General features: G+C 41.3%; 1 protein-coding gene across 1 annotated transcript in view; it reads right to left on the bottom strand.

Annotated features, from left to right (window-relative positions):
• The window catches only part of LOC311077782 (hemicentin-1-like), a 147,466-nt gene that overhangs the window by 73,675 nt on the left and 51,356 nt on the right, over nucleotides 1-22,435 (bottom strand). Inside the window, exons 7-13 of the mRNA XM_084106397.1 lie at nucleotides 20,040-20,096; nucleotides 10,715-10,801; nucleotides 10,455-10,541; nucleotides 4,983-5,240; nucleotides 4,644-4,901; nucleotides 4,304-4,558; nucleotides 3,913-4,170 (exon numbers count right to left, since the gene is read on the bottom strand). Coding sequence (XP_083962523.1) covers nucleotides 3,913-4,170; nucleotides 4,304-4,558; nucleotides 4,644-4,901; nucleotides 4,983-5,240; nucleotides 10,455-10,541; nucleotides 10,715-10,801; nucleotides 20,040-20,096 — 1,260 coding nt within the window. The remainder of the gene's footprint in view (nucleotides 1-3,912; nucleotides 4,171-4,303; nucleotides 4,559-4,643; nucleotides 4,902-4,982; nucleotides 5,241-10,454; nucleotides 10,542-10,714; nucleotides 10,802-20,039; nucleotides 20,097-22,435) is intronic.

Raw genomic sequence — 22,435 nt, 5'->3', positions numbered from 1 at the left:
CCCCGGCCGCGCGCGCGCACTCTCACTGTCTGTCTTTCTCTCTCTCTCTCTCTCTCTCCCTCCCTCGCGCATATGCATCAAAATAACCCGTATTCAAGTGTCTCGGGTTACAAATCTGACATATTAATTCAAAATAGTAAAATTCAGTGCTTCACACTGTCCATGTGGACACGGGGTAATCCATTCTTAGTTGTTATTGGTGGACAGATGGTTCATTTTCTGGCTTTATATATCTATGTTAATAACCGATGCATAAGCACTGACATTAGCCAATCATAACAGTGGGCGTTAACACTGAACTCTTAAAGGGGAAACACCCCTAAAACAGACTGTTTGAATCAGAGGATGAGAAACAGGATGGGAAATGATCATAAATCACTACATTTCAAAGTTTTTTTGTCCAAAAAACTATAGTAATAATATAATTGTACCTAAGGCAACATAATAAAACAAAACAAAAAACCATGTCATGACCCCTTTAAATTTGCTTGTCTGCTGTTATTGATTTGAACAAAGAGACAATGTGATCTGATGGTGTTGGTTATGTTTTGACATAATCATGTTGTGATCCAAAAAATGAAACTTATTGAGATAGTTTGGTTTTACTTGTTAATCACAACCGCTCTGTGATTCTACAGCATATGATTTGCAGTATTTTTCATATAATCCAAAATATTTAATAAACATTGTTCTGATCAAAATACTTTCAAATGAATTTATTTAGAAACACAGACATCAATAATCAGCCTGTGAATCTCAACAATGGTGACAATAATAAAGCATGTTGCAGTGGCTGCCATCAATCACAACTCATTAATGGCTCCCATCATGCATTGCGGTATGAGTAAATTATGATCTGAATTGTCTATGTAATTTACTTTTCCTAATTGAATATTCTGCTCGTCACCATTGTTGAGATGCATAGACTGAATTGTGACGTCTATGAGTGCCTTAAAAAAATACTTTTTGTGTTTTGTTTTTTTTTCAAAACAACTTTTTGAAATCCTTTGTATTATATCTAAAATTCTGGATATTTATGCAGAATCACAGTTATTCTGTGATCAACAACATAAATCTACATCAGAAATAAGGGTCTTAATGAGTTCAGTGATCAGGTTCAAATGATGATTGTCATAATATAACCAACACCATCAGATCACTTTTTTTCTTTGTTCATCTGTCAGTTATAACTCAGATACAGCAGCCAAACAAAATTTAAAGTAAACATTTAAGGGTCAAGAGCCCAACTAAAGCAAACACTGATCACCATAATGGTAACTTACACTTTGTGATTTTCTCCTTCAGTGATTCTGCTTGTTAACATCAGGTGTCTTCAATAATGCTCAATCATCACTCAATCAATCCCTTAATTATCTCATTAACTTTAACACTCTTGAGTGTTAATTTAACACTGGAGTTTTTGCTGTGTACTTTGGGTTAAGGTAAACCGTTGAGTTGAAAAAAAAAAAAAAATTTGGTTTGACATTAAATCAAAATTTATGGTTTTAACTACCGGTAAATCATAAATACAATTTGAGAAAATCTAAAACAATTAGCTGTAACAAATTACATAAATTGTTTTAAAGGTGCTGTATGTAGCTTTTTTATCAAAACGAATCCTTTTTTTATTGCCTGTGTGTGAAGGGGTTGTAATCTCACATTAAAATTATCCACTTTGCGGGTTTTGCTATTACCTCTGAAAGCAAGTATTCTTATTTTTATGTGAAGGTCCCGGGTCGGATTTACCGCCAGTGACGTCACCTGCATGCGCGCTCCCGAGCCTCTCGCGTCTAGCCTACTGACTTTGCACTCAACAGCGACGACACTGCAACTTATGACATGGACTTATGACAGTTATGCAACTTATGACATGTCTGATAACACTAAGAAACGACCTGCGCACAGCAAAACACCGACTCCAACACAAACTCCACATATTGATAAAAAAAAAAAAAAAGTTTTTTCTGCTGAAGCTCGCAAGACCAGACGTGAATCGAATGGACTTCGGGTAAAAAACACGGATCAACATCGGCAGTGCATTTGAATCATGGAGAAACCTTATCTACAAACCTAGAATGTACATTTCCTGAAGAAAATGTAAAGTAGTGCTTGCAGTGGCAAAATTCGGCACGGTTGCATGGAGCATTAGTTCAATGTCAAGCTGATAAAAGTAGCCTATTATTGTAACGTTGCAGTGGGAGTTTACCTGAGTTTCCAGCATGTTGTGTGATGCTTTCTCTGGTGTGTTGCGTCTCAGTCTGGCCGGTAAATTCGCTCATAAATTCGAGCACGCGTAAGAGCACGCGCTTCTAAACTTATTGGTTGCAATCTGAAACATCACCGCTAGAGGCCGCTAAAAACTACATATAGCTCCTTTAAGTTAATCCAAAGTATCTTTTTTTTTTTCAGTGATAGAGGGCGTAACACTTACTTTGAGGCAAAGTGAAAACAGAAGGTATAAACTGAAAATCACAATTTTCCATTGGACCAATGTAAATATATATTTTGAATGAATTGCACTGATGTTTCACTTTTTTCAGACTCACTCATGACGTTTAAAGTCACAGCATCAGAATTTTTCTCCCCATGTTCGTTGATGGACTTGCACTTGTATTCTCCACTGTCATCAGAGCTGATCTTTGAAATGCTGAAGATTTTTCCAGATCTTACAAACGTTTCTCCTTTAAACCATGTAAAGTTCAGAGCAGGAGGGTTTGAGTCACTGATGCAGTTCAGAGTCACTGAATCTCCCTCCACTATTACACCAGATGGACTGATGGACACTGAGACGCTCCTGGGAGGATCTGTAAAGACAAAAAGTATAAAATGACATGCAGTTAGAAATTATTGCACAAAGAACTGATCAAAAAATAAAGGCAGACTTACAGATGATATTCACATTCACAGCAGCAGAAGTCTGAGATCCATGTTTATTTCTAGCAGAGCAACGATAGTCTCCGCTGGCCTCAGACTTAATATTAGTGATGCTGTAGGTTTCACCAGATTGCAAAATATTCCTTCTTCCTTTAAACCAGCTGATTTCTGCAGGAGGGTTTGAGTCACTGATGCAGTTCAGAGTCACTGAATCTCCCTCCACTATTACACCAGATGGACTGATGGACACTGAGACGCTCCTGGGTGAGTCTGAAAAAGACAAAATATACTCGTGTTTTGCATTTGTTAATCCACTAATTTGTTGATCACATTTGCTGAACCATCATTAACTCACACATGACGTTTAAAGTCACAGCATCAGAGTATTTCTCTCCATGTTCATTGATGGACTTGCACTTGTATTCCCCACTGTCATCAGAGCTGATCTTTGAAATGCTGAAGATTTTTCCAGATCTTACAAACGTTTCTCCTTTAAACCATGTAAAGTTCAGAGCAGGAGGGTTTGAGTCACTAATGCATTTCAGAGTCACTGAATCTCCCTCCACTATTACACCAGATGGACTGATGGACACTGAGACGCTCCTGGGAGAATCTGTAAAGACAAAAAGTGTAAAATGACATGCAGTGAGATATAATTGCAATAAGAACTGATTTAAAAATAAAGGCAGACTTACACATGATATTCACATTCACAGCAGCAGAAGTCTGAGATCCATGTTTATTTCTAGCAGAGCAATGATAGTCTCCGCTGGACTCAGACTTAATATTAGTGATGCTGTAGGTTTCACCAGATTGCAAAATATTCCTTTTTCCTTTAATCCAGCTGATTTCTGCAGGAGGGTTTGAGTCACTGATGCAGTTCAGAGTCACTGAATCTCCCTCCACTATTACACCAGATGGACTGATGGACACTGAGACGCTCCTGGGTGAGTCTGAAAAAGACAAAATATACTCGTGTTTTGCATTTGTTAATCCACTAATTTGTTGATCACAGTTACTGAACCATCATTTACTCACACATGACGTTTAAAGTCACAGCATCAGAGTTTTTCTCCCCATGTTCGTTGATGGACTTGCACTTGTATTCTCCACTGTCATTAGAGCTGATCTTTGAGATGCTGAAGGTTCTTCCAGATCTTACAATCGTTTCTCCTTTAAACCACGTAAAGTTCAGAGCAGGAGGGTTTGAGTCACTAATGCATTTCAGAGTCACTGAATCTCCCTCCACTATTACACCAGATGGACTGATGGACACTGAGACGTTCCTGGATGGGTCTAATAAGAATCACCAAACATAATTGTTACAAGGATCATAAAAAAAAAAAAAAAGTGCAACTAATCATTGATGAAAATCATTATAAACATGCTGGGATGTTCTACAGCATCTTGTTTTTTATAATAAACTCACACATGACGTTTAAAGTCACAGTATCAGAGTATTTCCCTCCATGTTCATTGATGGACTTGCACTTGTATTCTCCACTGTCATCAGAGCTGATCTTTGAGATGCTGTAGATTCTTCCAGATCCTACAATCGTTCCTCCTTTAAACCAGCTGATTTCTGCAGGAGGGTTTGAGTCACTGATGCAGTTCAGAGTCACTGAATCTCCCTCCATTATTACACCAGATGGACTGATGGACACTGAGACATTCCTGGGTGAGTCTGAAAAAGACAAAATATACTCGTGTTTTGCATTTGTTAATCCACTAATTTGTTGATCACATTTGCTGAACCATCATTAACTCACACATGACGTTTAAAGTCACAGCATCAGAGTATTTCCCTCCATGTTCGTTGATGGACTTGCACTTGTATTCCCCACTGTCATCAGAGCTGATCTTTGAAATGCTGAAGATTCTTCCAGATCCTACAATCGTTCCTCCTTTAATCCAGCTGATGTTCAGAGCAGGAGGGTTTGAGTCACTGATGCATTTCAGAGTCACTGAATCTCCCTCCACTATTACACCAGATGGACTGATGGACACTGAGACGCTCCTGGGAGGATCTGTAAAGACAAAAAGTGTAAAATGACATGCAGTGAGAAATTATTGCAATAAGAACTGATTTAAAATAAAGGCAGACTTACACATGATATTCACATTCACAGCAGCAGAAGTCTGAGATCCATGTTTATTTCTAGCAGAGCAACGATAGTCTCCGCTGGCCTCAGACTTAATATTAGTGATGCTGTAGGTTTCACCAGATTGCAAAATATTCCTTTTTCCTTTGATCCAGCTGATATCTGCAGGAGGGTTTGAGTCACTGATGCAGTTCAGAGTCACTGAATCTCCCTCCACTATTACACCAGATGGACTGATGGACACTGAGACGTTCCTGGGTGAGTCTGAAAAAGACAAAATAAACTCTATACTCATGTTTTGCATTTGTTAGTACTCAAATTTGTTTGATCACAGAAACCTGGCAAAATTCCCAGAGCTAAATTAAATATGCTCAGAGCACTCTACTGAGTGTTAAAGTAACACTGAAGCAATGTTAAAGTTAATTAGATAATTAAATGATTAATTGAGTTATGATTGAGCATTATTGAAGACACCTGATGTTAACAAGCAGAATCACTGAAGGAGAAAAATCACAATTTTAGTCACCATTATGAAGATCAGTGTTTGATTTAGTTGGACAGTTGACCTTTAAATGTTTAACTTTAGATTTTGTTTGGCTGTTGTAACTGAATTATAACAGCCAGATGAACAAAGAGAAAAGGTGAACGGGTGGTGTTGGTTATATTTTAACAATCATCATTTGACCTGCATCACTGAACTCATTTAGAGCCTAATCTCTGACTTAAATGTATATTGGTCATTACATCAAGGGTCAAGAGCCCAACTAAAGACAACACTGATCACCATAATGGCAACTTAAATAAAATGAGATTTTCTCCTTTGGTGATTCTGCTTGTTAACATCAGGTGTCTTCAATAATGGTCAATCATCACTCAATCAATCACTAAATTATCTCATTAACTTTAACACACTTGAGTCTGGAGCCAAATAAACTCACAGGAGAGTTCATTTAACACTGGAGTTTTTGCTGTGTGAGTTCATGGGTGGAATAAACATATGGTAGGACTTTTACTTTCTGACCCCTGGACTTTCCACCTCTGTACGCATGTGCACGCCATCGGCGTTCTCACTGGTTCACGTTTTTGGTCAACTGTCCAACTAAATCAAGCACATTCTCGCGTTAATTTCACTGTTAAGTACATTCGACCGTGAACGTGACGTGCGCAAAGTTTTTGTGCGTACACAAGATTGATACATGAGGCCCCAGGTGTCTTCAATAATGGTTAATCATCACTCAATTAATCACTTAATTAGCTCATTAATTTTAACACTCTTGAGTCTGGAGCCATATAAACTCCCAGGAGAGTTTGTTTAACACTGGAGTTTTTGCTGTGTAGCTGATTTCACTAATTAGTTCTCTCTCCTGCTGAATTAACAAATCCAGGTGATTGGAACAAAATACTGAGGAGGACTTTTACTTTCTGAACCTGGACTTTACACCTCTGGATGAAATCAACTGAAGAGAAAAGACTGTGGGCCCTATTTTAACGATCTGAAACGCAAGTATCAAGCGCAGAACGCAAGTGTTACTCATAGGTGTGGTTTGGGTGTAACGTGAAATAAACCAATCAGAGCGTCATCTCCAGTAGCGCGGGAAGGCGCCCCCAAGTGGGGGGCTGTGAACTAACATAATATTGTATGTATATTGTAATATTATACTTTAAAAACGTGAAATAAAAATAAATAAATGGGCAGCGTTAACTAACTCTCTTATGCCTCATGAAGTGAGTGTTCAAGCTACGGAGAAAATTAAATAAAGTTTGAATTTGTCATGCTTTGTTACGTTCAGAGCACGTGAGCGGAGAGCGCATTTCTGAATATTCCGCTCGCTCGCTCATTCCGCTCAGGGTCGCTCGCTCAACCCAGAATGGCCTGCTGGTTCGAAAATACGTGGAATAAGGGCTGCCTCCGACTAAAGTTTTTTTCTAGTCGACTAGTAGTTGTTCATTTAAGCCATTAGTGGACAAATCGCCCCTTTATATTAATTTTATTACTTAAATAGTCTATATACAGGATAATGAGCGTGTAGCCTGTACATAATATAGCCGCACTCAAGCGCACGGCCCATAAAGATTGCCACAAAGAACCGGCAAAAGTATAGCAAGGAGACATTTAATTGTTTATTAATAAACTGGTGTATTCTGTGACACTGCAAAGATGGAGTTGGCGATGCAGACTCGCCATGAACGCCAGAGAGAAATGCATGTGAAATACACATTCCATATGGATTACATAATCAGATAATAGCCTATTTCTTTTCGTTTTGAATATTTTTGTTTAAAAGTAGACTTTTCAAGCTTTCTATAATAGATAGCCTATATTTCTAAAATCTGTGATGCACAAGCTGAGTTTCGGCGCCCTCCAGTTCACGTGCAATGCAAGTGATCGTGACGGCGCCTTATTATTGTCTGCTATATATTTGCTTCTTATTTATTAAATACAGGCAATTGGTTGATAAAACATTGATCAAAATTAAGATACAATTTATACGAAATTAAAATCTTTTAAAAATAGTCTTTCTACAAAACAAAACTCAATGAAGTGGTAAAAATCATGTCTTACCCACTTCATGTCTCCAGATATAATGCACATCTCATGATGTATCTTTATCTTTCTCATGCTGCATATGCTTACTTTCATAATCAACATTGATTAAATTAAAAAATAACATTAGCCTTTAATATTTAAATATAAATATGAAACTATATGTTTTCTTTATTGGCTACAACACATACAGTACAGATAAATTTCATGTCTTGTTGTTGGCCACAACATAATGACGTCACATATTTTCCAACCCAGCCCCCAGCCCCCCCTCCATGAAACAGCTTCCAGCGCGCCTGGTCATCTCACATTCCCTTTAAGAGCAGACGCGCTTGTTCCATGGCGGATTCCTATTATAACGGCGGATTTGCCAGGCGCGCGCCAGGAGCGGTTCACAGCCGAGGAGACTGGCGTTCTCGTCAGGGCCGTAAAACACAGAGAAGTGACATTGTATGGGGATGGAGAAACACACCCAAATTAGCTTAGGTTAAACAGGCATATACTAATTTGGGTAAATGTGTAAGCTAGATTTATGCTTTTATAATAAACTGTCTATCTATCTATGTATCTATCTATTGTAATAATGTATGATTTGCAAAAATGAAAACTGCTGCTTCTGTGTAGATGAGAGAATCAAAGTGTATGCGCGTTGTGCACATGCCAAATGCTACATTATGGCCAAGCATGCGCACTTAAAATAGCATATGAATAACTTTAGACTAGGGTTTTCCTGGTCAGTGGCGGAATTGTTTTCTGAAACTGCAAAATAGCATCAGGGAACGTTTGCTCAGGAACAGGCCTCCTCTTTTCGCTGAACCGCCCCCGGGAGCGCAAGTGTATTTTCTAGTTTACCAACGTGCGTCTGTGGGGGGAAAAGATAGGTGCAAGATAGCCCAGGTAGGGCTGGGCGATATATCACACGATATTGTTATGCGCATCTCATAAGTAAAGCCGGTTCCTTGATTAGTAGTAAATCACCATCACCTGCTTTCAGATGGAGCGGCATTTACTACAAAGAGCCGTAATTAACTGGCAATCTGAGTCATATCGCATTAATATCGCGGACGTATCGCCAGCGATAATTAATGCGATATGGCTCAGCTTGTCAGTTAACTACGGCTCTTTGTACACAGCGAAAACTCCAGTGTTAAATTAAGGGTGCTTTCACACTGGCAGTTTAGTGCGGACCGGGGCACGGTTCGCATGAAAAATCGCTAATGTGAACGCTGTCATCGGACCCGGGTGCGCACTAGAGTACCGAACCCGAGACTACCTGGAGGAGGTGGTCTGAGCTCGGTTGCTCCCGAACCGTGGCGCGGTTCGCGTTAATGTGCAAGCAACACGGACTCGGGTGCACGCTTGTTCAGGAAGTATAGTATCCCGCGCATGCGTATCACTGTCGATATCATTGTTTCCTCACACACGACAACCATGAGTGGCGTTTTCCATGTGCGTTTGCGATGACGTAAGATCACTGCAAACGCACCTGGGTTCGATACAACTAATTGAGTGTGAAACCAGACCAACGCTGCGGGGGGTGCCGGGAACTAGCGCACTCGGGTTCGGACAGCAGCAAACGAACCCAGTAGAAAAACGCCCTAACACTCCTGGGAGTGTATGAGTCCACACTCAAGAGTGTTGAAGTTAATGAGATAATTAAGTGATTAATTTAGTGATGATTGAACATTATTGAAGACACCTGATGTTAACAAGCAGAATCACTGAAGGAGAAAATCACAAATTGTAAGCCACCATTATGGTGATCGGTAGTTGCTTTAGTTGGGCTCTTGACCCTTTTATGTTTACTTTATATTTTGCTTGTCTGCTGTTATTGATTTATATATTTATTTTTCAGATGAACAAAGAAAAACGTGATCTGATGGTGTTGGTTATGTTTTGACATAATCATGTTGTGGTCTGAAAAACTAATTAAACTAACTAAACTTATTGAGATAGTTTGGTTTAACTAGTTAATTACAACAGCTCCGTGATTCTACAGCATATGATTTTTTGTATTTTTCATATAATCAGAATATTTAATAAACATTGTTCTGATTAAAACACTTTCAAATTAATTTATTTAGAAACACAGACATTAATAATCAGCCTGTGAATCTCAACAATGGTGACAATAATAAAGCATGTTGCAGTGGCTGCCACCAATCACAACTCATTAATGGCTCCCATCATGCATTGCGGTATGAATAAATTATGATCTGAGTTGTCTATGTAATTTACTTTTCCTAATTGAATATTCTGCTCCTCACCATTGTTGAGATGCATGGACTGAATCTTGACGTCTGTGTGTGGCTAAAATAAAGTTGTTGTTTTTTCAAAACAACTTTTAAGAAATCCTTTGTATTGTATCTAAAATTCTGGATATTTATTCAGAATCACAGTTATGCTGTAACCAACAACATAAATTTAAGTCAGAAATATGAGTTCAGTGATCAAGTTCAAATGATGATTGTCATAATATAACCAACACCATCAGATCACTTTTTTTCTTTGTTCATCTGACTGTTATAAATCAATAACAGCAGACAAGCAAAATTTAAAATGAATATATAAGGGTCAAGAGCCCAACTAAATCAAACACTGATCATCATAATGGTGGCTTACAATTTGTGATTTTCTCCTTCAGTGATTCTGCTTGTTAACATCAGGTGTCTTCAATAATGCTCAATCATCACTTAATTAATCACTTAATTATCTCATTAACTTTAACACTCTTGAGTGTTAATTTAACACTCATATTTTAACACTTTACACTCTTGAGTGTGGACTCATATACACTCCCAGGAGTGTTAATTTAACACTGGATTTTTTGCTGTGTAGAGTATAAAAGACCAGTAGTGTTTGAGATTAATTAATGAGGAATGTCAATGTTTACTTTAAATTGTGGTTAAATAAACGGTATTCAAGGGTCTTACTTGCTTCAGGCTGAGTATTCCTGGTCTCAGTGGTCTGTGTTTCACTGGTGCCCTGAGTGCTTGATGTGGTCCTGGGTGTCCCTTCACCTGCAACAGCCAGATCAGTGGTGTTAAATTAAATTAGTGAAAATTACTAAAACTGTGGTTGAAATTAGATTCACAGGGATGGGATGTTATTGTGATTTCCATGTGTTTTCATTATCTTCTAGTACATATTGTCAGATGGTTGTAAGCTTAAATTAGTTATTCAAATGACTAACTTCCTTCAGGCTGCGTGTCCCTGGTCTCAGTCGTCTGTCTTTCACTGGTGCCCTGAGTGCTTGATGTGGTCCTGGGTGTCCCTTCACCTGTATACAAGCATATTGTATAGCCAGATAAGCAGTGAGTGAAATGATGAATGTGGTTGAACTTCTTTAAGAAAACAAGCTAACATGCTAACCTTTTTCTATTGTACTTTAAAGTATGGATGTGGCTTGAATAAATACTATTAAATAGACTCAATTGATGCAGGCTGTGTGTTCAGCAGTATTTTATTTTACAGAAAATAAGTGAGTTTCTCCTCAGCGTGTGAAGTGTTTTATTCCAGTAGTGTCCTCAGCAACACTGTATCAGTGGTTTGATCGGGTCTGACTCTAAACTAGCACTATTGAGAGAGAGACAGAGATCTGTCGTTCACTCAGTGACAGTCAGTGTTTGAGCTGAGAAGAGATCAGACACGAGGTACTCAGAAAAGTGTCACTAAAGCTCAGGATGGACAGATTCGACACATGCGCACTCCGACTGCACCAGTCCTATAGACCTTATGTAGCCCCGCCCCTTTTCAGCGCTGCGCTCGTTGTCTTTTGACTTCCGGTTTTATTTTCACAGCGATCTTGCGTATTTATGAATGAACGGCTCGTTTTAAAATCTTCCCGGTCTACTGACATTTGTTAAGACATCTGGTTTAAACATTACAATCCTCATGATAACTTTCGTTAACTTTTGTTAAGTTTATATTAAGTAAACCACTTCAAAAGCTCCTGGACAGCAATGCCATAGGAATATACAGAGCGACCGCAAAAAGGGAAGTTCAAAGACAATATTCTGAAGATGGCGGCGCCCTTGTTTTTCTGGCGCATCAGGTCTATAGAGGGCAGTGTAGTCGTGACTCGTGTCAGCTACAGGACCTCTGCTCTGAGGACAAAGAAGAAGAAAAGGTGTGTGTTCCACTTCCAAAGATACACAACCTCAAACTGCATATTGCCACTGTGTGTGTGTGTGTGTGTGTGCTCTCCATTGTGTGTGTGTGTGTGTGTGTGTGCTCTCCACTGTGTGTGTGTGTATGTGTGCTCTCCACTGTGTGTGTGTGTGTGTGTGTGTGTGCTCTCCACTGTGTGTGTGTGTGTGTGTGCTCTCCATTGTGTGTGTGTGTGTGTGTGCTCTCCGCTGTGTGTCTGTGTGCAGGTGCACGTGCGTGAACATCGCTGTCCCGCGCCACACCATGGCAATTTCAAATCTTAAACATCTCACCCGTATTAACTGCCATCGTTAATGCAGCAGAGAAACTATGCTTTGGACATTAGTACTGAACGTGCCTAGCTGCAGCATTAAGATCGGCCTTTAAACAAGCCTTGTCCAGCGGTCGCATTTACAAACAACAGCAACAAACCCATGATCCAGTCCCGCATACATCACTAGGCGGTGAGGATGTCCTTTTCGATTTTAACAACTATGTGCGCCAACTTGAATGTCATGAATGGAAAAAGTTCGAGATCCACGAGAGACACTTCAGGAAGTCATTGGATATCAAGCTACTTCAAGAAAGAACTTACTTTGTCTGCTCCGGTGACCCGGCGAAATGGAGTAAAGTCATATCCATCCTTTTCGGAGTATTCTTCCAAAACGGAATATTTCGAATGAGGCGTGCCAACGGGAAAGAGTTTGCATTACCACTTCTGAAATACGTGTCACGCATTCTAAAAAAGTTCCCCTTGAGCGATAAACATCCAGCGGAATTGACTTCAGTCTCCTTTACTTCCTGGATTGAGAAACAGCTGATCTTCGTGAGAGACGTCATCCAGCCGTCGCTCAGTAGAGGGAGAACTGAGGAGCGCCGTGGACAGCCGCGGACAGTAAGTGGAGAGAAACTATCACACTTATGGCAGCACCACAGGTCCAAAGCTATTGAGATTATTCTCAATAATAGCATATTTCCTTCCCCTCCACCTATTATTAATGACACCAGTAATGTGCATAAGTATTACATGGCCAAATGCCAATCACTCCCGTCTCATACATTGGCCACGCCCCCTTGGTCCACCAACATAGAGACAACTGCTCTAGTTTATTACCCATCTACTGCTCACTTTACTCTTGACGTAGACTTGACGTAGACAAGTAGACAAAGTTGTGTCCCACTTGCCAAATAACAAAGCCTGTGGATATAATGGGGTAAAATATGAGACCCTAAAAGCCACAAAACCCTGGTCTACCCATATACTCACCTGTATATTTAACATCTGCTTGATTAATGGGAAAGTACCAGATTCATGGAAAGGGGCCCTTGTCCATAGAATACCAAAGAAAGATAATATCCCAAGTGGTCCATCTACATGGAGAGACATATCTCTCCTCCCCACTGTTTACAGGGTGTTTATGAAATGCCTGCTTGCCCGAATCCTCCCATGGCTTGTGGATGCAGGCATCCTCTCACCCAAACAGAAAGCCTACATAGACAGACAGGGTATGAACGAACATGTGTTTTGCCTGAAAACTGGAATTGATGATTTTAAACATGAATCATGTAAACTCTATACTGCATTTCTGGACTTCAGAGATGCCTTTGGGACATTATCTCATAAATTGTTGCTTAACTCATTAGAGGAGATCCATCTACCTCAGCCCTTTGTGGACATCATAATGGACGTGTATAGGGGATCTTTTTTGCAAGTTATCTGTGGTAAACAACTCACAGAGCCTATACCTCTTAAGGTGGGGATTAAAACAGGCTGCCCCTGGAGTGCTGTTAACTTCATCCTGGCCATCAACCAGTGGATTAAATGGATCTGCCAGTGCGCACCACCACACACTAGATCCCCAAACCCTGTCCAGGGGTACGCTGATGATGTTGAGGTGTCCTCCAGGGACGAGAACATCATTCAAAACATGCTGGCCAGAACGGATGAATTCCTACAGTGGTCCAAGCTGGAAGTGAAACACACCAAATGTGCAGCATTTTATGAACGGCGAAGCGGTGGAAACCGCTTGTACAAATCTAAATCTGACAAACCCCCCTCCTTTACAATAATGGGACAGCTTATCAGGGTCTACTCTCGTCATGAAACATGCACCTACCTTGGCCATAAATTCAACATCGCAGGTGAGTGGGGTGAACAGGTACAGGAGTTATCCTGTGCCTTTAAGAACAGGATCGATCTGATCGATTCCTCCCCCCTACCTGTAGCCATGAAGCTGGAGGCCATTAGAGAAGTAGCTCTGGCAAAGATACAACACCTCTTTGCAAACATCCACATTCCACAAAATGTCCTACGGGACATGAATAATAAAACAGTTGAGGCCGTCAGGAAATGTCTGGGACTGAATTCACATTCCACCAGGGATATAATCTTCCTCACACTCAAGGAAGGGGGTCTGGGGGTCCCAAATGTGGAATGGACTTACTCCACTACAAGACTAACACACCTTATCAGCATGCTTAACAACGATGATGCTGCGGTCAGAGAGCTAGCCAGAGCCTCCCTCTTATTGGACCTCAGGAAGAGAAAGGTCCCTTTGGCCACAGGCAACCAAGACAGCTTCCTAGGCTTCAGGAGGAAAAGCAACGGTAAACTGGACACACAAGCCGCAGGTTTTGGAGTTCGTTCAGACTGGCCGGACCTAAATGACCTGTGCAATAGACTGGCAGTTAAAATACAGTGGTCACAAAGCAACACACACACTGCACCAGAGGTATCTGACGCAGTGGTCACAGACCCATCTGTTACTGTGGAGGCCACAGTCTGTCAGTATGAGACACAACACACACTACAGAGCACAACAGCAAGATGATCCTTACTGAACATCAAACAGATGGACACAAAACAACACTGGACTGGACTAAGAATGCAGGGAAAGTTGGCATGTCTTGACTTTGCTGCTCACTCTACCTCTCATTCTATGTACAGAAATGCTGCAATAGGGGAGGATATTCTTTGGTTCACTGTCAAGGCCAGATTACAGGTGTTACCAACTAGATACAACCTAGCATTATGGTACCCTGAAAATTACTATCCACACTGTATAATGCATTCTAACTCTGATCACCTTGAATCAGTTGCTCACATTGTAAATGGCTGTAATATGTACAAAGGGTTATACACAGCACGCCATGACCGTATTGTAGATCTCATTGCCAGTTCTGTTCAAGACATATTTCCAAAAAATATGCCTATGTATAAACACTCACGAGTAATACCAGACTGGTTCAACAGCTCTGATGATGTGTTTTGTAACATTCCTAACACCCCTGATGTTGCGCTCGTGGATAAAGATAGAAAGGAGGTGCTAGTGCTTGAAATAGGTTGTGTTTATGATCTGTATATTGACATAGCCTTTCTTGAAAAACTGACTAAATACCAACCCCTCCTTGCAAAGATCAGTGGCCTAGGCTATGCATGTAAGTTCGTGGCATTGATATTTGGCAGCCTGGGACATGTTCACAAATTGACTGTTAGTGGACTAAGACTGGCAGGGCTACCGAAAGGAAAGTCTAAACAGCTGGCAAAATTCTGCTCCATATCAGCTGTGATAGGCAGCCTTGCTGTGTGGCGTGAGCGATGCTTTATGTACCCTTGAATGTCAAAGCTGTGTTATCTCTGAGAATATTTGAATCCTTTCTGTAAGAAATTTGATTGGTGGATTCAAATAAAGAAATCAAATGTGTGTGTGTGTGTGCACTTCGCTGTGTTTGTGTGTGCTTTCCACTGTGTGTGTGTGTTTGTGTGTGCTCTCCACTGTGTGTGTGTGTGCTCTCCACTGTGTGTGTGTGTGTGTGCTCTCCACTGTGTGTGTGTGCTCTCCACTGTGTGTGTGTGTGTGTGCTCTCCGCTGTGTGTGTGTGTGTGTGTGTGTGTGCTCTCCGCTGTGTGTGTGTGTGCTCTCCACTGTGTGTGTGTGTGTGCTCTCCGCTGTGTGTGTGTGTGCTCTCCACTGTGTGTGTGTGTGTGTGCTCTCCACTGTGTGTGTGTGTGTGCTCTCCGCTGTGTGTGTGTGTGTGTGTGTGTGTGCTCTCCGCTGTGTGTGTGTGTGCTCTCCGCTGTGTGTGTGCTCTCCACTGTGTGTGTGTGTGCTCTCCACTGTGTGTGTGTGCTCTCCGCTGTGTGTGTGTGTGTGTGTGTGTGTGCTCTCCGCTGTGTGTGTGTGTGTTTGTGTGTGCTCTCCGCTGTGTGTGTGTGTGTGCTCTCCACTGTGTGTGTGTTCTCCTCTGTGTGTTTGTTCTCCGCTGTGTGTGTGTGTGCTCTCCGCTGTGTGTGTGTGTGTGCTCTCCGCTGTGTGTGTGTGTGCTCTCTGCTGTGTGTGTGTTCTCCAATGTGTGTTTGTGTGTGTGTGCTCTCTGCTGTGTGTGTGTGTGCTCTCCACTGTGTGTGTGTTCTCCACTGTGTGTTTGTGTGTGTGTGCTCTCCGCTGTGTGTGTGAGTGTGTGTGTGTGTTTGTGTGCTCTCCACTGTGTGTGTGTGAGTGTGTGTGTGTGTTTGTGTGCTCTCTGCTGTGTGTGTGCTCTCCACTGTGTGTGTGTGTGCTCTCTGCTGTGTGTGTGTGTGCTCTCCACTGTGTGTGTGTGTGCTCTCCACTGTGTGTGTGTGTGTTCTCCTCTGTGTGTGTGTGTGCTCTCCACTGTGTGTTTGTGTGTGTGTGCTCTCCGCTGTGTGTGTGTGTGTTCTCCACTGTGTTTGTGTGTGTGTGCTCTCCACTGTGTGTGTGTGTGTTTGTGTGCTCTCTGCTGTGTGTGTACTCTCTGCTGTGTGTGTGCTCTCCACTGTGTGTGTGTGTGTGTGTGTGTGCTCTCCGCTGTGTGTGTGCTCTCTGCTGTGTGTGTGTGTGTGTGTGCTATCCGCTGTGTGTGTGTCTGCTCTCCGCTGTGTGTGTGTGTGCTCTCCGCTGTGTGTGTGTGCTCTCCGCTGTGTGTGTGTGTGTGTGTGTGCTCTCCGCTGTGTTTGTGTGTGTGTGTCTGTGTGTGTGTGCTCTCCACTGTGTGTGTGCTCTCCAGTGTGTGTTTGTGTGTGTGCTCTCCACTGTGTGTGTGTGCTATCCGTTGTGTGTGTGTGCTCTCCGCTGTGTTTGTATGTGTGTGTGGGTGTGTGTGCTCTCCGCTGTGTGTGTGTGCTCTCCGCTGTGTGTGTGTGCTCTCCACTGTGTTTGTATGTGTGTGTGTGTGCCTTCCGCTGTGTGTGTGTGCTCTTCTCTGTGTGTGTGTGTGCTCTCCGCTGTGTGGGTGTGTGTGTGTGCTCTCTACTGTGTGTGTGTGTGCTCTCCACTGTGTGTGAGTGTGCTCTCCGCTCTGTGTGTGTGTGTGTGTGCTCTCCACTGTGTGTGTGTGTGTGTGTGTGTGTGTGTGTGTGTGTGTGTGTGTGTGTGTGTGTGTGTGCTCTCCGCTGTGTGTGAAACACTGAACACCGTTTTTTGGTGACATCAAATTTCTGTTAAAGTTTTTTTTTTTTTTTTTTTTTTTTTTAAATTAGAATATTTTACTTTAATTTAATGGTTTTTGTTTGGCAGCCGCAGCTGACAGTCATTTGACCCTGTTTTACATATATTTTTTTACAATAAAGGTATATGATCGTAATAATTCAGGAAATACCTGTAAAATAAGTGTTGTTCAGTTTATTTATTTAGGATGTTTTACTTTAATGTTACAGGTTTTTTGGGGCTGCCAGTCATTCGACCGTTTTATCATTTAACTGTTTTGTTACTGTTTAAATACAGATTAAATTTGTAATTTTACATATCTCTATCATACTGCTTCTTGCTTCTTCATAGTGACGAATCGCGTTTGTCCATTTAGGGCCACTGTAGAAACATGTAGAAACATGTCGACACATGTCAATGTAAGGGGACCCGCGGTGTGTGTCGAGAGAAATGGCTCATTCTAACGGTTCATTAAGTAAGGTCTTTATACACCACTGAAAACACAGTTATATTTATGATATTGGATTTCTGTCTGATTTAACAGTCTGATTCACTTCTGTTTAAGTATATGCCTGTGTAGGGACTAATTACATGCTTGATTAGTTGATTAAAGGGGACCTATTATGCCCTTTTTCACAAGATGTAAAATAAGTCTCTGATGTCCCCAGAGTGTGTATGTTTTAGCTCAAAATACCCAACAGAATTTTATTTACAGCACGTTTAAATCATCATTTTTTGGGTCTGTGAAAAACGCACTGTTTTAGTGCTTCTCCTTTAATGCAAATGAGCTGCTGGTTCACGGCACAGGGGGCGGAGCCTAAGCAGCCGCGATCAGAGCCAGAACAGGGAAGATGATAATAATTAAACAGACAGTCACAGTAATGGTGTTCATTTCGACCATAAAAATGCCTGCAGAGTCAGAGAATATATGCTGTATGGAGTTGGAACAGGTATAGTTTAGTTTAATTATGATTATAACCTATTTGGCATTGCTTGTTTACACTATTAATGCAGGGCTGCCAACTTTTGAGTTTAGCTTGGAGTGAGATTTTTTTTTTTTTTTTGTATGTATGTAAAAACAAATATTGCATCACAATAAGTGTAATTGTGATTGTCAAAACATTTGGTAACTAAATAGAATTTTATGAAGTTTAGTGACAACATGTTATAATGTTTACATTGTACAGTGACTGGTAGGATACAGTTTTTATTATTGCTTGACAAAAATTTCAAGATTTCAATTTCATTCTTGTGATTTGATTCCGATTTTTATTCAATATTATATTGTCTAATTTGGATACATGTTTATTTTAAATTTTATTTACAAAAAATAATCTCACCTAATGCTGTAAACATAGAGGGCCCAATCTGCTGGTATTATTAAAGGTTAAAAATAACAAATTAAATTAAATATAATGCAGTTTTTGTTATAATAACAATTATTTAATGACATAAGTAAAAATATAATAAATATGTAATATAGTGCTCAGCAAAATCTCCTCTCTAGCTATTTTTTCTATTCAATTAACATGCTATGGTCATTAAATGGCTTTCCTGAGGTAAATGTAATGTTATGTGACATAATTGTTCTCCTGCTGTTATATTGACCTCTTTACGTGGTTGAAAAACACTAATTGGTCGATATTATGTATACTTTCGGTAAGTTGTACTGCATCTTTAAATAAAAAAGTAACAGATGATCGAACCGAGCACTTGACTTCAACGTGCACTTGAACTGAGGCGCTCAGCGATCTGTCACGTCACATTTACAAGCGCCAAACGTATTTTTGTCTGAATTTCGTAATAAAATTGACGGAATCTAAGAGCTGAGAATTAGTTTAATATTAAAAGTACCTCTTTGCTCCGCAATTTTTCTGTGCGTGAGAAAATGGATGTGTGGCGTGAGAGCGTGTGAAAAGTGTCAATTGCGTGAGTCTCACGCTCAATGCGTGAGAGTTGGCAGCCCTGATTAATGCAAGCCTGCTGTAAGACTCTGACGATCTGAATTGTCTGAATGATGACACAAAATATACTGATGAGTTTAATAAAGTTTACTGTATGTCACACAAAAGATGATGCATCAGTTTTTCTTCAGAAAATCACTGTTAGAGCTGAGTAAACAGTATAAAAAGTGCATAAGTAGCCTAACTTACATACATTTCTGTAGAGTTGAGGGAGCATTTTCTTTGAAAACAAAATGAATCTACTTCGTCTTCAGTGGCTGGCAGATTTCAAGAGTAAATAAAGAGAGCTATGTGAATGAATACATCCAGCTACAACACCTTCAACGCTTGGGAGATGCTTCAACGCTTCTCGTGAGTGCATTGCTGCAGCAATGGCTGAGGTGTACAACTCGCAGTGAACTCGATCAGGGCGGGTCTAAGTTATAACGGCAGTGTCAGTCAACACTCGTGGGCGGGGCCTGTGGCTTTAGTGATGTCACTAAAGCCACATTCTGAAAACAGGTCATTTGGAGAGACTGCTTATGATTTATGGGGATTAAAAAAAATGAGTGAGTGGATTTTTATCACTGTAGGGTGGTTGTGTACACACTGCCAACACACATTTATGTCCAAACACCATACAAACGTGAATTTTGCATAATAGGTCCCCTTTAAAGTGTTCTTTATTTGTATTACAAGTATATGTAAATGTAAAATGTATATGCTCAGTAATACCTTTGGCTTCAAAATACTACAAATTGCACATGTTGTCTATTGTATACTATAATGTATTTTACTGGTCGAGTAAGTATTTTATTATGACACACGCACACATCTATGGTATAGAGCAGCATTTCCCAAAAGCATGTAGAGACCATTGGTGTCTTCTGGGAAGTGCAGCCCTGATCTGTAGCCTACATACATTAGATTAGAAAACACTCAGAAAATAAGCCAATAGAGACACAGTGTGTAACATTACCAGGTGAGATGGCCACTGGTGTGACAGTTGTAGGGCTGGTGTTAATGCTGCCAGTGTCTGAAAGTTTGGATGAATAGTGATTAATGAACAGAGACACAAATATCATGAGTGTGTAGAAAGAGCTCATGTGAATATAATTACCTGCACAGTATGCTGAACAGAAACCAGTTGGTGTAACCAGCTCATAGACATAATAATCGTCTGGACAGGCTTTGACTTTAATGGGAAAAGACCCGTGAGCGCAGCAGTAACCATCATCGTAACCGCAGACATCTCGAGTGACGACTCCATCTGTTACTGTTGGGTGTCCACCACGGATCCACAGTGCGATAACAGTGCCACAGCTGAACCTCTCAACACACGTGTCTGGGATATGAGCGCTAGTGTTGTTAATGAAGAGACGATACCAGCCGCTCCAGGAGACAGACGTGTCATCACACTTGGAGTTATTGTAATGTAAGCCATCTGTATTATTGATGGATCTCCATGTATCGTCCAGCTCAGTGTAGTTGTAGCAGGGGTCTGCAGAGAGATTAACTTAAGAAAATATATTAAGAAATTAAAAAGTTTCTGAAAAACATGTTTTATTACAAAATGCAACCAAAAGTGCAGCTTTAGACATTACTTTTTCTTCTTTTTCTTCTTCTTCTTCTGCTAATTCGGAGCGATTCATTTCGATCCACAATATTTTTTCAAATGCATTTAAAGGATTATTTAAACATCAATGCGTCTTAAAGAAAAAGACATTTTAGACAAATTACCTAACATTGCCAGGTTTTCAGCGGGGATCATGGGCCATAAACTAATATTAAAGTAACAATCTGACATTCAGTTTCCTCAATATTTCATATGCAAATAATAAAAAAATAAAATAAATGATTTCACTAAATCTTTTTTTTTTTTTTTTTACAGAAAATAACTTTATTTTACAGTGTAGTGTCCTCAGCAACACTGTATCAGTGGTTTGATCGGGTCTGACTCTAAACTAGCACTATTGAGAGAGAGACAGAGATCTGTCGTTCACTCAGTGACAGTCAGTGTTTGAGCTGAGAAGAGATCAGACACGAGGTGCTCAGAAAAGTGTCACTAAAGCTCAGGATGGACAGATTCGACACATGCGCACTCCGACTGCACCAGTCCTATAGAGGGCAGTGTAGTCGTGACTCGTGTCAGCTACAGGACCTCTGCTCTGAAGGACAAAGAAGAAGAAAAGGTGTGTGTTCCACTTCCAAAGATACACAACCTCAAAGCGACTGCTCATGTTCCACTGTGTGTGTGTGTGTGTGTGTGTGTGTGTGTGTGTGTGCTCTCTGCTGTGTGTGTGTGTGTGTGTTCTCTGCTGTGTGTGTACTCCCTGCTGTGTGTGTGCTCTCCGCTGTGTGTGTGTGTGTGCTCTCCACTGTGTGTGTCTGTGTGTGTGTGCGCTCTCTGCTGTGTGTGTTTGTGTGTGCTCTCCGCTGTGTGTGTGCTCTCTGCTGTGTGTGTGTGTGCTCTCCACTGTGTGTGTGTGTGCTCTCTGCTGTGTGTGTGTGTGTGTTCTCTTCTGTGTGTGTGCTCTCCACTGTGTGTGTGTTCTCTTCACTGTGTGTGTGCTCTCCGCTGTGTGTGTGTTCTCTTCACTGTGTGTGTGCTCTCCGCTGTGTGTGTGTTCTCTTCACTGTGTGTGTTTGTGCTCTCTGCTGTGTGTGTGTGTGTGTTTGTGTGTGCTCTCCGCTGTGTGTGTGCTCTCCACTGTGTGTGTGTGCTCTCCACTGTGTGTGTGTGTGTGTGTGTGTGTGCTCTCCACTGTGTGTGTGTTCTCTTCACTGTGTGTGTGCTCTCCGCTGTGTGTGTGTTCTCTTCACTGTGTGTGTTTGTGCTCTCTGCTGTGTGTGTGTGTGTGTTTGTGTGTGCTCTCCGCTGTGTGTGTGCTCTCCACTGTGTGTGTGTGCTCTCCACTGTGTGTGTGTGTGTGTGTGTGTGTGCTCTCCACTGTGTGTGTTTGTGCTCTCTGCTGTGTGTGTTCTCTGCTGTGTGTGTGCTCTCCGCTGTGTGTGTGTTCTCTTCACTGTGTGTGTGTGTGTGCTCTCTGCTGTGTGTGTGTGTGTGTGTGTGTGCTCTCCGCTGTGTGTGTGCTCTCTGCTGTGTGTGTGCTCTCCGCTGTGTGTGTGCTCTCTGCTATGTGTGTGCTCTCCACTGTGTGTGTGTGCTCTCCACTGTGTGTGTGTGTACTCTCCGCTGTGTGCTCTCCGCTGTGTTTGTGCTCTCCACTGTGTGTGTGTGTGCTCTCCACTGTGTGTGTGTGTGCTCTCCACTGTGTGTGTGTGTACTCTCCACTGTGTGCTCTCCGCTGTGTTTGTGCTCTCCACTGTGTGTGTGTGTGCTCTCCACTGTGTATTGATGGGGGCAGGGTATGG

The sequence above is a fragment of the Abramis brama genome (assembly GCF_963993115.1).
Source record: "Abramis brama genome assembly, chromosome: 2".
In the NCBI taxonomy this organism is placed as follows: domain Eukaryota; kingdom Metazoa; phylum Chordata; class Actinopteri; order Cypriniformes; family Leuciscidae; genus Abramis; species Abramis brama.
The sequence above is the reverse complement of the archived record's forward strand: the minus strand, read 5'-3'. Positions and strand labels throughout refer to the sequence as shown.